Source organism: Mercenaria mercenaria, chromosome 2, assembly GCF_021730395.1.
Source record: "Mercenaria mercenaria strain notata chromosome 2, MADL_Memer_1, whole genome shotgun sequence".
NCBI classification, from domain to species: domain Eukaryota; kingdom Metazoa; phylum Mollusca; class Bivalvia; order Venerida; family Veneridae; genus Mercenaria; species Mercenaria mercenaria.
This window is the reverse complement of record NC_069362.1, coordinates 11,907,780-11,925,344: the sequence shown is the minus strand read 5'-3', so window position 1 is coordinate 11,925,344 and position 17,565 is coordinate 11,907,780. Positions and strand designations below refer to the sequence as shown.

The following is a 17,565-nucleotide window of genomic DNA, read 5'->3' as shown; positions in this document are numbered from 1 at the left end:
CGAACTCGCGACCCCGCGATCCGTAGACCAACGCTCTTACCTACTGAGCTAAGCGGGCGGGCTCGTTTCCATCTTGAAATGGTTATAAGGAATGAATGTATTAACTATTTTTAAATTCAAAATCAATCTGTATTCACCATTCTTTTTTTGGTCGTAAGAAGACTGGTGATAGTATTTGACCTTCCTCTGCCTCGACAGGCACAATAACTTTCAAATGTAAAAGTTTCTCAATTTCACGATCAATTTGCTGAGATTCAAACATGTTAAATTTATACTGAATGCTATGACAAATTTTTGTTTTAGAATCTTCTTCATTAATTTGAAGATCAATGTGACAATTTTCTACTATATCAAGAATTTGAGGATCAGATGTTAGTTTTTCCCATTCTTGCACAAATTGCGCCAATCTACCTGCTTGAAAATCAGAAACATTTACCTGTTTTACTGCTTTAGTGGCATCTGAGACCTCCGTCTCTGGTAGTTTTTTTATTCAACTGCAGATGTACCAGGGTCAAACATTCCCCGGCCTCTTGGTCGCATGCCACGGCCATATCCACCCCTGAACCGGAACCCTCGATTCATGAGTCTACGTGTTGGTCCACCTCTGAAAGGGCGGCGATCAAACATCCTATTACTGATTTTTGAGCAGTCTTCAAGCTCTTTGGCTGATTTAGACACATCGTCCCCGAATAAGAATTTCGTAAATGGTCGGGACTGGCTACACAAATGAGTATACTCTTTGCTCATTTCCGGACGTAAAAAGTCCTTTCTAGTCAGGTTCACCTGTTTGTTCGCATGTCCAAGCAAGGCAAGCACATCATTACACTGATCAATCACAGTTCCTAACTGTACATCAGAATGCTCCGATTCAATCTGAGCCAGCTGATTCACCGCTTTCACCAAGATAGTGCCACTCTTCACTATAGATTCTTCAATATGCTGAAGTTTCCTATCAGATGTACGTGCATTTGGCGAGACTGCGTCCCAAATTAACTGACTCATTTTAACCGCAGTTAAAGCGTCACAATTTTCTGGCCTTGCATTAAGGTCATCTTTCGTGAGTTTATTGTAATGCTCTTCATCGAGCCCATTCAGAAACAATTCATTCACTGTAGATGCCAGAACCGAATCAACATTAACATCACAAATTTCTGTACTCTTAAATCGTTTTGCCATGTCTTTAAACCTATTATTATTATTCTCATCCTCGTCACATTTTCTCTTTTTCTGTTCGTCAGAATCCTGACATTCACTAGATCTATCATCAAATGACTCCTCGTCATCATCAAAATTCTCATAGTCGTCATACAACTGTTCATAATTTTGCACTTTACTTGCTCACTCTTGAATTTTCACATTCTGATCTTTCATTTGCTTATCGAACGAACTTTTCATAACTTCCAACATGTTAAGAATCTTGTCCTCAGCAGTTTTAACCATACTCGACGAGCTGGCTTTTTCCTCGACCTTTTTAGGCGCTTTCGCCGGCGCTTTGCCTTTACTCACTTTTTCTTTAACTTTTTCACCTCATTCCACAACTTTCTTCGAAGTTGTATCTCTCAATTCTTTACTAGCATCCGCCATTATGACGGAAGTGAAAAAATTGCACCACGTGCGACCTAAGATTCGCCTCGTTTCACCAAATTAAATTTACTAGATATGCACTACGTGCATACAAAATTGTGTCAATAACTAATCAAACAAACTAGAATGAAATTTTCAATAAATTCTTCGATAAAATCGATCTACGACCGATTAAAAAATCTTAAACTAAGAGGCATGTTTCTTGCAGAATTGCAACCGGAAAAGTGACCTGCGCATGCGCAACAGAATCTCAGGTAAGCCTGAACGAAATTCTTAAACGAAAAAGAATGAATATACCGCCTGGCAAAACCACGCAGAGTTGAGAGCAAATATCGTGAAACTGTTTACACAAAACCACTCAACTTTGAACGAGTGGTACATGTAGAGGATTCAAAATGTTTACTTACCTTTTTAGCAAGTTTTTTAACAACAGCTTTCTTTCCTCGTTGTTTTTTTGCAGCTTTCAAATCATTTTTGATTGATTTAATGTTCGTTTCCAGGTCAGCAGCATTAATCTGATCAAATTTGTCCAAGGGAAGGTCAGTGACCAAGCCTCCCAAATTTTTGACATCATCAGGACTTATAGTTGAGCTGTCCTTGTAACACTGCTTCATTATGAATTTCATCTATGTAAAAGAAATTGAGATATGTCTTCTAAAGGATACTTAATTTTTAAGCTCCTAAAAGAAAACTTCGTATTCTAGGTTATTATAGGTTATTCTGTATTCTTGCAAAAAGCAAGTATGTTGGATAAATATCATATAAACTTATTTTAGGCAGTTCAGAAATAAACAACTAAAATTTTACTTCAATGGAATCATTAATATTCATGGCGGGGACTATACTATATTATTTCTGAGGATTTTGTGCTTAACTAAATTCAAAAGATTAAATCCAAACAAGAGCTGTCACTAATGGTGACAAATGCCCCCGCAGCACCTTGACCATTGACCTGGTGACCTTGACCTTTGACCTGGTGACCCCAAGGTCAGTAGGGGTGGTGTACTCAATAAGTACTATCAGCATGTGAAGTTTGAAGGTCCTGGGTGAAGGGGTTTGTGAATCTTGAGTAAAGTGCCTTCATGCAAAAAGTTAACATTGGCCCCTGTGACTGTGACCTTTGACCTGGTGACCCCAAAGTCAGTAGGGGTGGTGTACTCATTAAGTACTATCAGCATGTGAAGTTTAAAGGTCCTGGGTGAAGTGGTTAGCGAGTTAAGTGCCTTCATGCAAAAAGTTAACGTTGGCCCCTGTGACCTTGACCTTTGACCCAGTGACCCCAAAGTCAGTAGGGGTAGTGTACTTATTAAGAACTATCAGCACGTGAAGTTTAAAGGTCCTGGGTGAAGTGGTTCGCAAGTAAAGTGCCTTCATGCAAAAAGTTAACGTTGGCCCATGTGACATTGACCTTTGACCTGGTGACCCCAAAGTCAGTAGGGGTGGTGTACTCATTAAGTACTAGGTCCTGGGTGAAGTGGTTCATGAGTAAAGTGCCTTTACGCAAAAAGTTAACGTTAGCCCCTGTGACCGTGACCTTTGACCTGGTGAAGGGTGGTGTCCTCATTAAGTACTATCAGCATGTGAAGTTTAGAGGTCCTGGGTGAAGTGGTTCGTGAGTAAAGTGCCTTCATGCAAAAAGTTAATGTTGGCCCCTGTGACCTTGACCTTTGACCTGGTGACCCCAAAGTCAGTAGGGATGGTGTACTCAATAAGTACTATCAGCATGTGAAGTTTGAAGGTCCTGGATGCAGTGGTTTGCGAGTAAAGTGCCTTCATGCTAAAAGTTAACATTAGCCCCTTTGACCTTGACCTTTGACCTGGTGACCCCAAAGTCAGTAGGGGTGGTGTACTCAATAAGTGCTAACAGCATGTGAAGTTTGAAGGTCCTGGGTGCAGTGGTTCGAGAGTAAAGTGCCTTCATGTAAAAAGTTAACGTTGTGACGAAGGAACGAACGGACAGACAGTTGAAAACTAATATGCCTCCCTTCGGGGGCATAAAAAAAAAAACACATACATTTTATATTAAAAATTTGAAACCCACAAAATCATAATCACACAAAATAGCCATTTTTGTCCAAACCAAGAAGACTGATGTGCATAAAACCGAATTATTTCACAGATTGTAAATTTCAAAGAACAAGAGCTGTCACTAATGGTGACAAATGCCCCCCGCAGTGCCTTGACCTTTGACCTGGTGACCCCAAAGTCAGTAGGGGTCGTGTACTCAATAAGAACTATCAGCATGTGAAGTTTGAAGGTCCTGGGTGCAGTGGAGTAAAGTGCCTTCATGCAAAACGTTAACGTTGGGACAAACGAACTAATGGACGGACAGTTGAAAACTAATATGCCTCCCTTTGGTGGCATAAAAACATCTAATGATCTATTGATAAAGAAAACAACTTACAACATCTTTTGGAAACCCTTCTGCTCCTTTAAATAGATCTAGACATTTTGTGTCACACATCACAGCCTGCGGCAAGCTTTTGAAAAAGCTTCTTTTCATTGACTTTAGATATGGCTTATAGTTTGTTTCTAAACTTGTACATGTGACTTCGTCAACATTTTGGGGAGGGGCAGCACACTTCTTGGCGAGGTACTTAGTCAACTAGACATAAACACAAAAACATGGTATTAATATATGCATTATAAAAGTCATATCTCTCATTCAACATTCATCTTTCAAAAACATTCCACTTTTGTTTACACTAATTCGTTTTATATTGATTGAGATGAAAGCTTCAAGCTTATAAGAACCACAGTAATGTCTGTCTGGAAATGTAGTACTGGAATCAAGACAGAGTGTGATTCTGACTGTAGTGGGGCTTGAACATACTTCCAAAGCTCCATGTTTACCCTAGTGCATGTCTTGTTTGACAGGTAAACGTTTACATAACAGATTCTATATCCATGGACTTCTTAGGAATGATTGATGAAAAATACATTTTATGTAATCTATTTTATAGTAGGGTTTTTTTGGGCCATCTTTATAGCCATTATTTGGCTATATTCCCAATGCCAAAAAGCAAGAATTTTTCCCAAAATGAGTGCAAAAATTCCCAATCTACATTCTGAAAAACACAGCATTACTATGTCATATGGAACTAAATATTTCCAAATTCGAACCATTTACACATCATAATTCCCAATTTTTGGTGTATAGGCTATGTTCCTAAAACAGCTAGGAAAATCCTTGTAGGCGGATCAAATTTTAACAGTAGATAGAACTCACTCTTCCAGTTAAAGCTCCGTCTTTCATTAACTCTGAACCGAAGCTACACCCAATATCATCAATAGCTTTTTTGAGGACTTTCGCTGGTAAACAGGCTGACAGAAAATGCAACCTACAATGCATAAAAACATACATCACTTCCAAAAGACAAGTTATCAAGAGGAAAGAGTGCAAGTTACTTTTAATGGGTTATGGTTCCAAAACTACAACATGGTTATAAAAGTAGTTTTGTATGTTAAAACAAATATCGTTCCCAATGTAAAATTTTATCTAACCATATTGTTTTCAAAGCATCATTGTATCCAATGGTATATGTAATCAAACTTGGAAGCACTTTGCTTCATAATCTTATTGCAAACCTGAAGGAATATGTGTACCCAAGTGCCCCCACACTGCCACCTTCATCCACTCAAGAAAATAATATGCTATGCATAACTACACTTCATTGAGAACCTGTGTATTTTGGTCTAGGAAGTCACTTAATTCTTCCACATTGGATGTACGCATGCACTGTGCAACAACCGTGTAATATAGGCTTAATTATACAATGAATGCAAAACATTCAATAGGGGCGAAACTTGTATTCCAGTCTCTTAAATTAGAGCATTAAGCTGGTTCACCATTAATAAATGGTTCCTCATATGCAAATACTATACAATCGTAACTTTCAAATAATCCTCGGCAAACGATTTGCTTTTGAAAAGTTTTAAAAGACATATATACGAATCTACTAATCTAATTTTGGAATATATGTACAAGTTCATAGTAATAGAATATTTGCTATTGTTTTTTATCTGTAAACCTTGCGTACAACAAAGTTTGCTTCATATTACTGAAAATGAACTATTTCTTTGTAATCTAAAGAGAAGCAACAGCTATTGATATTAAATAGATGTATAACACTTAACTAAGACATTACAGTAGGCCTCTGTGGCCAAGTGGTTAAGGTCCCTGATTTCCAATCACTTGCACCTCACCACTTAGGGTTTGAAACCTGCTTTGGGAGGTAGAATTCTTCAAGAAGGACAGCCATCCATCTGGCTTGAAAAAATGTTGGTGGTTCTGCTCAGGTGCCAATATGTGTCTCAATAATGCTTGGTGGGATACCTGTGGTCTTCTTCCATCAAGAAAAACTGGAAAGTTGCTGATCTATACTTGTGTGGGTATGACATTAAACTCGACAAAAATAACTAGAGTTGTCACAGGAGTAACGAATTATACCCCCACAATATGGCCTTGTCACAGAACTAAGCCAATGTCAGAGCTGAACTTACTTGACCTTTGACCTACTGACCTCAAAATCAATAGAGATCATCTGCTAGTCATGATCAACCTCCCTATGAAGTTTCAAGATTCTCGGCCCAAGCTTTCTCAAGTTATTGTCTGAACAAGAGTGCAAGAATGTCACAATATACGTCCGTCACAGCAAATTTCTTTACTCTAGCACCTGTATTTGCAAATGGAATTTTAACTTTGTGGTTGTTTAGTAATAACTAAGTGTTTTGTTTTTCTAAGTCCACAAAAAAACTCCTTACTAGGTAGAGATACCTTAAAATACACCTAAAATTGGAAAGTAACATCTATGTTGTACCACAGAAAAGTGGTCTTGGTTTTTCCCTACGGTCAATTATAAAAAAGTTACAATATAAGTTATTTATAGTAACAACTAAGGGAAGTTAATCTTAAAAAAAAAAAAAAAAAATCAAAAAAAAAATTGTAAGTCCTCACAAAAATCTTTACCAGGTAGAGACTGGTCAAAATACACCTCAAAATTGGATGTAGCATGCATATTGTACTACAGAAAAGTGGTCTCGATTTCTCCCTATGACTAGTAATGAAAAAGTTACAATATAAGCTATTTATAGTAACAACAAAGGGAAGTAATTCGAAAGAAGGGAACTGCGCATGACACTTCGTCTCATGATGGTGTATAATTGTGTCAAGTTACATCAAAATCCCTCCATGCATGAAGAAGAAATGCTTCAAACAAAGTCATTCTTGTATCTGACCTTTGCCCTCTAAGTGTGACCTTGACCTTAGACCTAGGGACCTGGTTCTTGCGCATGACACTCCGCCTCATGGTGGTGAACATTTGTGCCAAGTTATATCAAAATCCCTCTATGCATGAAGAAGAAATGCTCCGGACAAAGTTTTCATTCTTGTATCCTTTGACCTCTAAGTGTGACCTTGACCTTAGACCTAGGGACCTGGTTCTTGCGCATGACACTCCTTCTCATGATGATGAACAATTGTGCCAACTTTCATCAAAATCCCTCTATGCATGAAGAAGATATGCTCCGGACAAAGTCATTCTTGAATTTGACCTTTGACCTCTAAGTGTGACCTTGACCTTAGACCTAGGGACCTGGTTCTTGCGCATGACACTCCGTCTCATGATGGTGAACAACTGTGCCAAGTTTCATCAAAATCCCTTCATGCATGTAGAAGATATGCTCCGGACAAGGTCTGTGGACGCCGCCCGCCTGCCAGGGGCGTTCCCATTATACGTCCCGTTTTTCAAACGGGCGTATAAAAAGGTTTAAATGTTCCGGGTCACTCTGACCTTTGACCTTTGGAACTCAAAATCAATACAGGTCATCTGCTGGTCATGATAAACCTCCCTATTAAATTTCGTGATCCTAATCCCAAGCATTCTGAAGTTATTGTATGCAAACAGTTTAAATGTTCCAGTCACTTTGACCTTGACCTTTGACCTACTGATCTCAAAATCATTTGGTGTCATCTGCTGGTCATAACCAACCTCCCTATCAATTTTCATGAACCTAGACCCCAAGTCTTCTAAAGTTATCATCCAAAAACCGTTTAACTGTTTCGTGCTATTGTGACCTTGACCTTTGACCTACTAACCTCAAAGTCAAACTTGACCTGTATTCAATCATGTTACACCTGTGTACAAAAATTTATGATCCTAGACCCAAGCATTCTCAAGTTATCATCCGGAAACCGTTTAACTGTTCCGAGTCACTGTGACCTCAAACTTTAACCTACAGACCTCAAATCGAACTTGACCTGTATTTTATGATATTACATCTGTGTACCAAAAATTATTTAAATTAAACCTTTCATTTGTTATCATCAGGAAACCGTTTAACTGTTCAGGGTCACTGTGACCTTGACCTTTGACCTACTGACCCCAAATTCGAACTTGACCTGTATTTTCTGATGTTACATCTGTTTACCAAAAAATATTTAAATTGGTCAAGCCTTTCAAGAGTTATCTTCCGGAAACCATGAAAACCAACAGATCGACCGACCAACTGACAAGCTCACTCCTATATACCCCTATAGTCATTCTCATTTAACTGTTCTGGCTTGTTAGTGGTAGAAGCCTAAGATTTTATAGAGATACACATTTTGTGTAAGTTTCAGTTCTGGCTGCCTGGACAAAGTGGCAACTACATGCCTCCTTGATTTTTTGGAGAGCTTAATAAATCAGTTAGATTACCATTCATGAGTTTAAAGCCAGTAAACACTGAAACAGTCACCTTTTCATAGCATCCATTGAATCGAGCTGAAGAGCTGATTTTCCGCCTGTTACAACCTTTTCTGCCAAAAATTTCCCACAAGGTCTATTACTTGGGAATAGTCTTCTTGCAGTTGTAAGGGCCCGCATGAAAAAGTGATCATACTCATCTTTCCCTTCATCTACATTGTCTAATCTTCTTATATCATAACATGTCCATGGTTGGTATGCTAATGAATCTATAGCATTCTGAACCTGCAAACATTATAGAACTGTTTTGGCAAAAATAATCAACTCTTTGAACAACTTCAATTTTGGTTCATTATAGACAGGGTTATGTTTTGCAAAGAATTTTAAGAGAAAAACTACATTCTTTAAAACCTGAGCAATTTACCAGAGTTACAATTTGTTTCAAGATTCTTCTATTAAAACTAGAGCTATCACTAAAGGTGATGAATGTACCCCCCGCATGCACTGACACATTACATTGCAATTTGACGCACACAAGATTACATAATTATGTGGACTGTATGTATATAGACTGTATGTTTACAGTATAGTAACAAAAAACAAAGTCCCATAACTATGCAGAATATTTATCTTAAAGAATGTAACATGCACCATTCAAAACTAGGGTTGGTACTGATCACTTGTGTGAAGTTTCATTAAATTCTGTGTAAGGGTTTGGTAGATTAGGCACGCACAAGATTGCATATGCAGACTGTATGTACATAGTATGTTAACAAGAAACAAAGTCCCATAACTCTGCAATTTTTGTTGCTGAAAGAACTTAACACGCCCATGCACAACTACTGTTGTTACTGATCACTTGTGTGAAGTTCCATTAAACTGTGTCAAGGGGATGAGGAGAGATAGTGCGCACAAGATTGTGTCTATGTATATAGTATAGTAACAAAAAAACAAAGTCCCATAACTCTGCAAAAAATTTTTCTGAAAGAACTTAACATGCCCCATGCACAACTACTGTTGTTACTGATCACTTGTGTGAAGTTTCATTAAATTGTGTCAAGGGGATGAGATGAGATGGTGCGCACAAGATTGTGTCTATGTATATAGTATAGTAACAAAAAAAACAAAGTCCCATAACTCTGCAATTTTTTTTTCTAAAAGAACCTAACATGCCCCATGCACAACTACTGTTGGTACTGATCACTTGTGTGAAGTTTCATTAAACTGTGTCAAGGGGATGAGGAGAGATGATGCGCACAAGACTGTGTCTATGTATATAGTATAGTAACAAAAAAACAAAGTCCCATAACTCTGCAAATTTTTTTTTCTAAAAGAACCTAACATGCCCCATGCACAACTACTGTTGTTACTGATCACTTGTGTGAAGTTTCATTAAATTGTGTCAAGGGGATGAGGAGAGATAGTGCGCACAAGATTGTGTCTATGTATATAGTATAGTAACAAAAAAACAAAGTCCCATAACTCTGCAAATTTTTTTTCTAAAAGAACCTATCATGCCCCATGCACAACTACTGTTGGTACTGATCACTTGTGTGAAGTTTCATTAAATTGTGTCAAGGGGATGAGGAGAGATGGTGCGCACAAGATTGTGTCTATGTATATAGTATAGTAACAAAAAAAACAAAGTCCCATAACTCTGCAAATTTTTTTTCTAAAAGAACCTAACATGCCCCATGCACAACTACTGTTGGTACTGATCACTTGTGTGAAGTTTCCTTAAATTCTGTCAAGGGGATAAGGAGAGATGGTGCGCACAAGATTGCGTCTACGGACAGACGGCCAGACAACCGAAACCAGTATACCCCCCTTACAACTTTGTTGTCGGGGAGTACAACAAGGATAAGTGCACAGCTGGTAAGAAAAATATGAAGCTACAGCTATTACTTATGCAATTAATACTAATGCAACAATAATTTGACACAGGAATTAAGAATAATCATTACTTCTACTCATTATATAAATATATATATCTTAATATGCAGGATACATATTTTGTGCAAGTTAGAGAGTACAAAATTATGCAATGTCCCACTTATGATCATCTACACTTTTCAGGTTTATACTTATTGACAGAATGAAATTTCATTTGAATTGCTTTGCACTAGTTACCCTGTAAACATATTCTGTCTTTATTCAAAGGCACAGAACTCAACAAGAGCTGTCCGTAAGACAGCCAATGCTCCACTATTTGAATTATTGTCCCAGAAGCAGGAAAAGGTTACCCTTTAGAAATCTTAAAACACTATAGAGTTTCAATCCAGTATCTGCATTAGTTTGGGAGACAGAAACTTGCATGCAAACTTTAACCAGAAGTTTTATGTTCAAAAGGGGACATAATTTGACCAAAATGCATGTCAGAGTTATGGGACTTGATGCAATCAATTAGTTTTATAACACATGTGAAGTTTCAATTTAATATCTGCATTTGCTCTGCAGATAGTAATTTGAGCGCAAAACTTTAACCAGAATTTATTCTGTCTAAAAAGGTGCATAATTTGCCCAAAACACATGTCAGAGTTATGGCCAGTGAGGTTGGTAACTGATGTAGAAAAATAAAAAATAAGTTTCAAATATATATGCCTTTAAGTAATAGCTGTATGCACTTGCACGCGAAACTTTAACCAGGATTTTCTAAGTCTAAAAGGAGACATAATTGGGCCAAACTGCAGGTCAGAGCCATGGGACTTGATGTTATCAACTAGTTTTATAACCCCGAAGACACAATGTCATGTCAAGTTTCAATTCAATATCTGCTTTAGTTTTGGAGATAGTAACTTGCATGTAAAACTTTAACCAGGATTTTCATAGTCCAAAAGTGGGCATAATTTACCCAAAATACATTTCAGAGTTATAGGACTTGACCCAGAGAGGTTGGTAATTAATCTTGAAAAAGAAAAAATAAGTTTCAAATCTATATGCCTTTTAGTAATAGCTGTATATACTTGCATGCAAAACTTTAACCACGATTTTCTAAGTCCAAAAGGGGGCATAATCTGGTCAAAATGCAGGTCAGAGTTATGGGACTTGCTGCTATCAACTATAATTTTAAAACCCCAAAGACACATGTGAAGTTTCAATTCAATATCTACATTAGGTTTGGAGATAGTAACTTACATGTAAAACTTAAACCAGGATTTTCAGTCCAAAAGGGGGCATAATTTGCCTAAAAGACATTTCAGAGTTATAGGACTTGACCCAGTGAGGTTGGTAATTAATCCAGAAAAAGAACAAATAAGTTTCAAATCTATATGCCTTTTAGTAATAGCTGTATGTACTTGCATGCAAAACTTTTAACCAGGACATGGTTCATACAGAACTTTCAAAACAAAATTCAAGTACTTTTCAAGGATATTTTCCCCATTTTCAAGGACTACAAAATCGCATTTGTCGCATTTATTTCTTTTACTCATGACGAATTCTGTCGATTTTCTACAAAATAAACACTGCGATAATAACCCGGAAATGACCTTCAATTCAGCACCGATAAAATTTCACGTTGTGATAATTGCGTTTAGAGTACTAAAACCCGTCCCTGTACCGTAATGTACTTTCATTTACTCGTCAGTAAGCCCTGTCAAAGATAGGTCTGTCATTTGTTCATCTTTTTTTCGATATTTTGGTCTGATCTGTTACTTCTTCTGATTTTCCAATCGCAGAACATCAATTCAAGGACAATTTATCAAAATTTACTCTTTTTTTTTCAAAATTCAAGTACTTTTCAAGGAGTTTTAGGCAGTTTCAAATTCAAGTACTTTTCAAGTACTAGGCATCAAATTCAAGTACTTTTCAAGACCTGTGCGAACCATGCAGGATTTTCTAAGTCCAAAAGGACTAATTTGGACAAGATGCAGGTCAGAGTTATGGGACTTAATGCTATCAACTAGTTTTAAAACCTTGAAGACTCATGAAGTTTCAATTCAATATCTGAATTAGTTATGGAGATAGTAACTTGCATGTAAAACTTTAACCAAGATTTTATAAGTCCAAAAGGGGGCATAATGTCAGAGTAATGGAACTTGACCCAGTGAGGCTGGTAATTGACCTAGAAAAAGAAAAAAATAAGTTTCAAAGCTATATGCCTTTAAATGATAGCTGTATGTACTTGCATGCAAAATTTTAACCAAGGTGTGACGCCGACGCCAGGGTGAGTAGAATAGTCAAGCTAATAAAAATCTCTGATCACACTTCATGAATGAGGTTTCATTGTAATGAAGGAATTTAAACAACAAAGTTCAATGCACTGATTGACCAGACTTGCCCAGCAGTAACAGTTCCAAATCAGAGGAATTTGGACAGTTACAACTACCATCATCCTACGAATATAAGACGCACATTTTTTTACGAGATTCTGGTCTCGAAGGACCGATGCGTCCTATATATGGGGTTAGAAAAAGACCAAACATTTCCCCTGACTCAAAAATTAAGAAAATAGATCTTTGTTTACCCTGCGTACCTCTTCATTGAAGAGAATTCAAGGGGAGTAAATACAAATGACTCGGGCATAGCTAATAGCTGGTATCGGGACCCGGCCTTTTAAATTGCTTTTGTATAAAATGTAAAATTTAGAGCTCTCGTAAAAAAGATAAATAAATGCTGTTTTTCATTAAAATATATTTTACAACGCATTTCTGTAACTGATCATTAAGTTTTTAACAAGACCTGTGTAAAACTTTTCCGGAGTGTTTTCACATATTTTGCATTAAAATTCTTGAAACCCCATATCAGGTAGCCGGGAAATCGATTATCTAATCTTCAAACATAATTTTGATAGTTGTCTATAATCCTCTTGTTCATTGAGAAATTCACGCCCGAAGCAATACTTATCTTACACCTACTGTCACAATCTGCAAACAATTAACCGTTTAATCATACCCGGAGGCAATTGTAAACATGTGCATGCGAGATTTTAGACTGATCCAATATGATCATTGTCGCTGATCCATAATGTTCAAAACAATTTGCAAACCAGTCTTAAAATTACGTCATTTTACTGCCATGTGCCAAAGTGTACTTTCGTTTTTACTGGCGTCAATATTCGTGGAGTGGTCAGAGGATGCGGCAGTTTAGTGCTTACACAGAGTTTATGCTTTTCAATTTAAATACTTGCCACAACATCCAAAAACATCGACAATGATTAAGCAAAAACCGGCGAGTTCGTAGAACCTATAGCGAATTTCGGACAAACATAAATTCGGATAAGTGATAAGTGGGTATAAGCATTTTTCCAGAATTCTGCTGATATTTTTTCACTGCGTCTTATACACGAGTGCGACCTATATTCGGCTGATTATGGTAGAACTGTCACAAGAGTGACTTATACCCCCACCATACAGTCTTGTCACAGCAGAATGGCGGCCATAGAAATTTTAAAATAAAAAACGTCAAAAAAACTTAATACTTTAAAAAATTCTAACTTGTTTTCGGGAGATTCATCCGGGTTCCGTGGAAATGAAGAATATAGTTTTTGCCCAGGAGGGGGGATTGGGTAAATATAAAAATCTTCTATTAGAGATATACTAAAATAAACAAATAATTTTTACCGAAATGTTTCCATAGAAAAATGTTTTCCCTTTTACTAGGACAAATAAAAAAAAAGTTAGAAAAATAATTAAAAATATTGAAAATCTAAAAAAAATTTTCTAAAAAGAGTAATTCTTGGAATTTAGGTATTGGATCCGTAATAAGAGACCTCCTTTCGAAGATATTCAATCCGTACAAAAAAACCCTTCTTTGACTGCAATTTTAGGGGGGGTAGGTTAAGCCCCATGGGACAAAAACTTTTTTCCTTTTACTTTCATTTTTTTTGTAGTAATTTTTACTTTTTAAAGATTACTATTGTTTTGTTGTACAAAAGTTGAAAATTTTTTTTTTAGTGATTTGTTGCGTTTAAGGGAAATTACCCTGAAACATAAGGGGTAAGTTATACATTTTAAAAAAATCTGAGAAACATGCAGTAAAAGTTTTCTATTTTCATTCTTTTTTAGATATTTTTGGGGAAAAAATGTGGGTGGTTTTACTTCGCCCCAAGGTTTTTTTAAATGAAAGGCAATGTTTAAAAAGGCCCGCGGGATTCGCCTTATTTTTCAATTTTGGGAGTTAGTTTTCTGTTCATTAAATCGTTTACTTAGGGACCCTAAAAGGTTTAACTGACGTTTTATTTTGTGTTAAAAAAAATTGTTTTCCCAATAGTTTGATGTTTTTTTATCAAATTAATGGAAAAATTTTTAATTCTCTGCGAATTTTTGGTGGGGCCCCATCACTTTAAAAATTTGTCTCTCTTGGCTTGAGGAAATATCATGAATTATACAAAATTTAAAAAAAACGGCACGTAAAATTTTTTCAAAAATTGAAAACACGTGAAAAAAGGTAATTTCAAAAATTACCAACCCAAATAATTCTTTAAACATTACTATTAGGGGTCCAATACCTTAAGAGAAAGTTACTCAGTACAAAAGTAAAAAAAAAAAAGGTTACTTCCCTTTGCCTCAGAATGATATATAGTGAAAATGCATAAAAATTTAAACCTCAATTTTAAAAAAAGGGGGGGCAAAATTTCTGAAATAGGGTGTCAGAGTTATGTTTTTCTTTTACCACATGAGTGGGTATGAGGGGGGACATCTTTTTTTAAGTTTAACAATTCCTTAGTAATAACGGGAATATAATAAAAAGCACCCAAAAATTAACCCTTTAAAAATTTCTAAGTAACGGGGTAATTCATGAAAAATTGGTGTGGTTATGCTTTTTTGTCAATGTTTTGGTGATGAGGTGGAACATCTATTTTAATTTGAATCAATACCATTTGTAATTACTGAGATATAGTAAAAAATGCACAAAATTAACCTTAAACTAAGAAAAAGGGGGCATAATTCATGAAAATTTGGGGGTGTCAAGTTTTGCACCTTGGCCCCGGTGTGGGTGACAAGGTGGAACATTTACTTTAATTTTGAATCAAACCCTTTAGAAAAAACTGAGATTATGAAAATGCTCAAAATTTAAACCTTTAAATTTCTAAGAAAAAGGGGGGCATAATTCTAAAAAGTTGGTGCAGTTTTATGCATTTTGTGTTATGACGTGGGGATAAGGGGGAACATTTATTATAATTTTCAATCAAACCCATTTAGAAAAAACTGAGATATAGTGAAAAGCATCAAAATTTAAACCCTTTTTTTTTAAGAAAAAGGGGGCAAAATTTAATAAAAAGTTGGTATCGATTTTTGCCCCTTGGTAAAATGATGTGGGTGACATGGGGGGGACATCTATTTTAAGTTTGAATCAAATCCATTTGAAAATAACGGAGAAAATTTAATTCCGCGGGACGGAAAAAAAACGCCCCCTAATAAGCCCCCCCAAAAACATGTTTCGTGGGGGTAAAAAAAAGACATCTTCAGCAACTTTTTTTTTTAGCTGGTAACAAAAAGTGCCAAAAAGCACATATACCCCCGTCAAGAAATTTTTTTTTCTTTACATTTTCCTGTTTTTGCAAAGGGAATTTTATTTTGTGGTTGTTTAGTAATTACTGAAATACTTTTGTTTTTCTAAGTCAAAAAAAAACTCCTTACCAGGTAGAAATCCTAAATACACCTAAAATTTGAAAGAAAACATCATGTTGTACCACAGAAAAGGGGGTCTTGGTTTTTCTTACGGTCAATTAAAAAAAGTTATAATTTATTTTTTTGAAAACAACTAAGGGAAGTTAATTTTAAAAAATAAAAAAAAAAAAAAAAAAAAACAAGGCTTCTCCATGGGATGACCATGCCCCCGATGGCACTTTAAAGAAAGTTATGGCCGTGTTCATTTTGGCCCTTTGCCCTAGGAAAGTTAGGTCTTGGGCGCCCCGCTCTTACTGTGTCAACATTTTGCGCAGTTATATTAAAACCCAAGCATGAAGCAATGATAGGACGGACCGCCCATCAATGCACTATCATAAAAAAGGACTTTAACTTAATGTGCCTTGCCCCTTTAGTACGGACCTGGGTTTTGCGATGAAACTCGCTTATGTGGTACCATTAAACAAAGTTTTTTAAACCATCCATCGATGAAAAAGATATACCGGACACGCCCATCAATGCACTATCCTTAATGTCTAAGTTGCCCTTTGCCCTTTTGGGGTCGGACCGGGTCTTGCGCGCGAACGTCGTCTTAAGTGGTACATTCAGCAAGTTTTTTTGAAAATCCATCTATCGTGAAAAGTAGGCCGGACACCCCCCCTAAATGCAAAAACCCTTAAGTCTAAGTGTGACCTTGACCTTGAGTACGGCCGGGTCTTGCGGCGAAACCTTACTGTGGTAACATTATGCCAAATTTTATTTGAAAATCCACCCATCGATGAAAAAGATTGGCCGGACACAAAAAAAATGCGGACGACCGACAGTTCAAAAACTTTATGCCCCACGGGGGCAAAAAAATTGCAAGTCCACCAAAAACCACCCCGGGTTTAAAGATAGGTAAAAAATACACCTCAAAACTGGATGTAACATGCATTTTTGTACTACAGAAAGTGGTCTCGTTTCCCACCCCCCCCCCCCCCCCCAGATAGTAAGAAAAAGTTCAATATAAGCTATATAAAGTAACAAAAAGGGGGGAATAATTTAAAGAAGGGACCTGTGTTGACACTCCTCTCATGAGGTGTAAAATTGTCCCAAATTATGTCAAAATCCCTCCATGCAGAAGAAATGCCCGTACAGTATTTTGTATTAGTGTGACCTTACCTTGACCAAGGACCTGGTTCTTGTGCACGACACTCCATCTCATCAATTAAAAGGGAAAGTTAAAATATAAGTTATTAATTGAAACAACTAAGGAAGTTAATTTAAAAAAAAAAAAAATCAAAAAAAAAAAATTAAAAAGTCCACAAAAAAATTCAATTTTTAAAAAAGTTAAAAAAATAAGTTTTTTATTAACAACAAGGGCAATTAATTAAAATCTTTAAAAACAAGAGGCCATGAGGTCCGAATAAATCACCTTTCCCACATGCCCAAGTTTAGAGTATGACGTCTTTTTTTTTTCTTTTTTTGAATAGTCCCTAGTTTTGACCTCATGGCCCCCAGTTTTGAACTTGCCCTAGATATTATCAAGATAAAAATTCTGACCAAATTTTCATGAAATCCATTAAAAATTTTCTTGAGAGGTCAAAAGGGTTTTCCTATTTTTGCCCTTTTGCCTAGTTTTCGAAGGTCGTGACCCTGTTTTGAACTTTACCTGTATCATCAAGGGAACATTCTCACTAATTTTCATGAAGATCTCATGAAAATAGGCCTCTAGGAGGTCACAAGGTTTT

General features: G+C 36.5%; 1 protein-coding gene across 1 annotated transcript in view; it reads right to left on the bottom strand.

Moving 5' to 3' along the window:
* LOC123563181 (uncharacterized) overlaps positions 1 to 17,565 on the bottom strand; it is a 93,961-nt gene that overhangs the window by 72,696 nt on the left and 3,700 nt on the right. Inside the window, exons 3-6 of the mRNA XM_053524442.1 lie at positions 8,320 to 8,552; positions 4,814 to 4,925; positions 3,989 to 4,189; positions 1,992 to 2,210 (exon numbers count right to left, since the gene is read on the bottom strand). Coding sequence (XP_053380417.1) covers positions 1,992 to 2,210; positions 3,989 to 4,189; positions 4,814 to 4,925; positions 8,320 to 8,552 — 765 coding nt within the window. The remainder of the gene's footprint in view (positions 1 to 1,991; positions 2,211 to 3,988; positions 4,190 to 4,813; positions 4,926 to 8,319; positions 8,553 to 17,565) is intronic.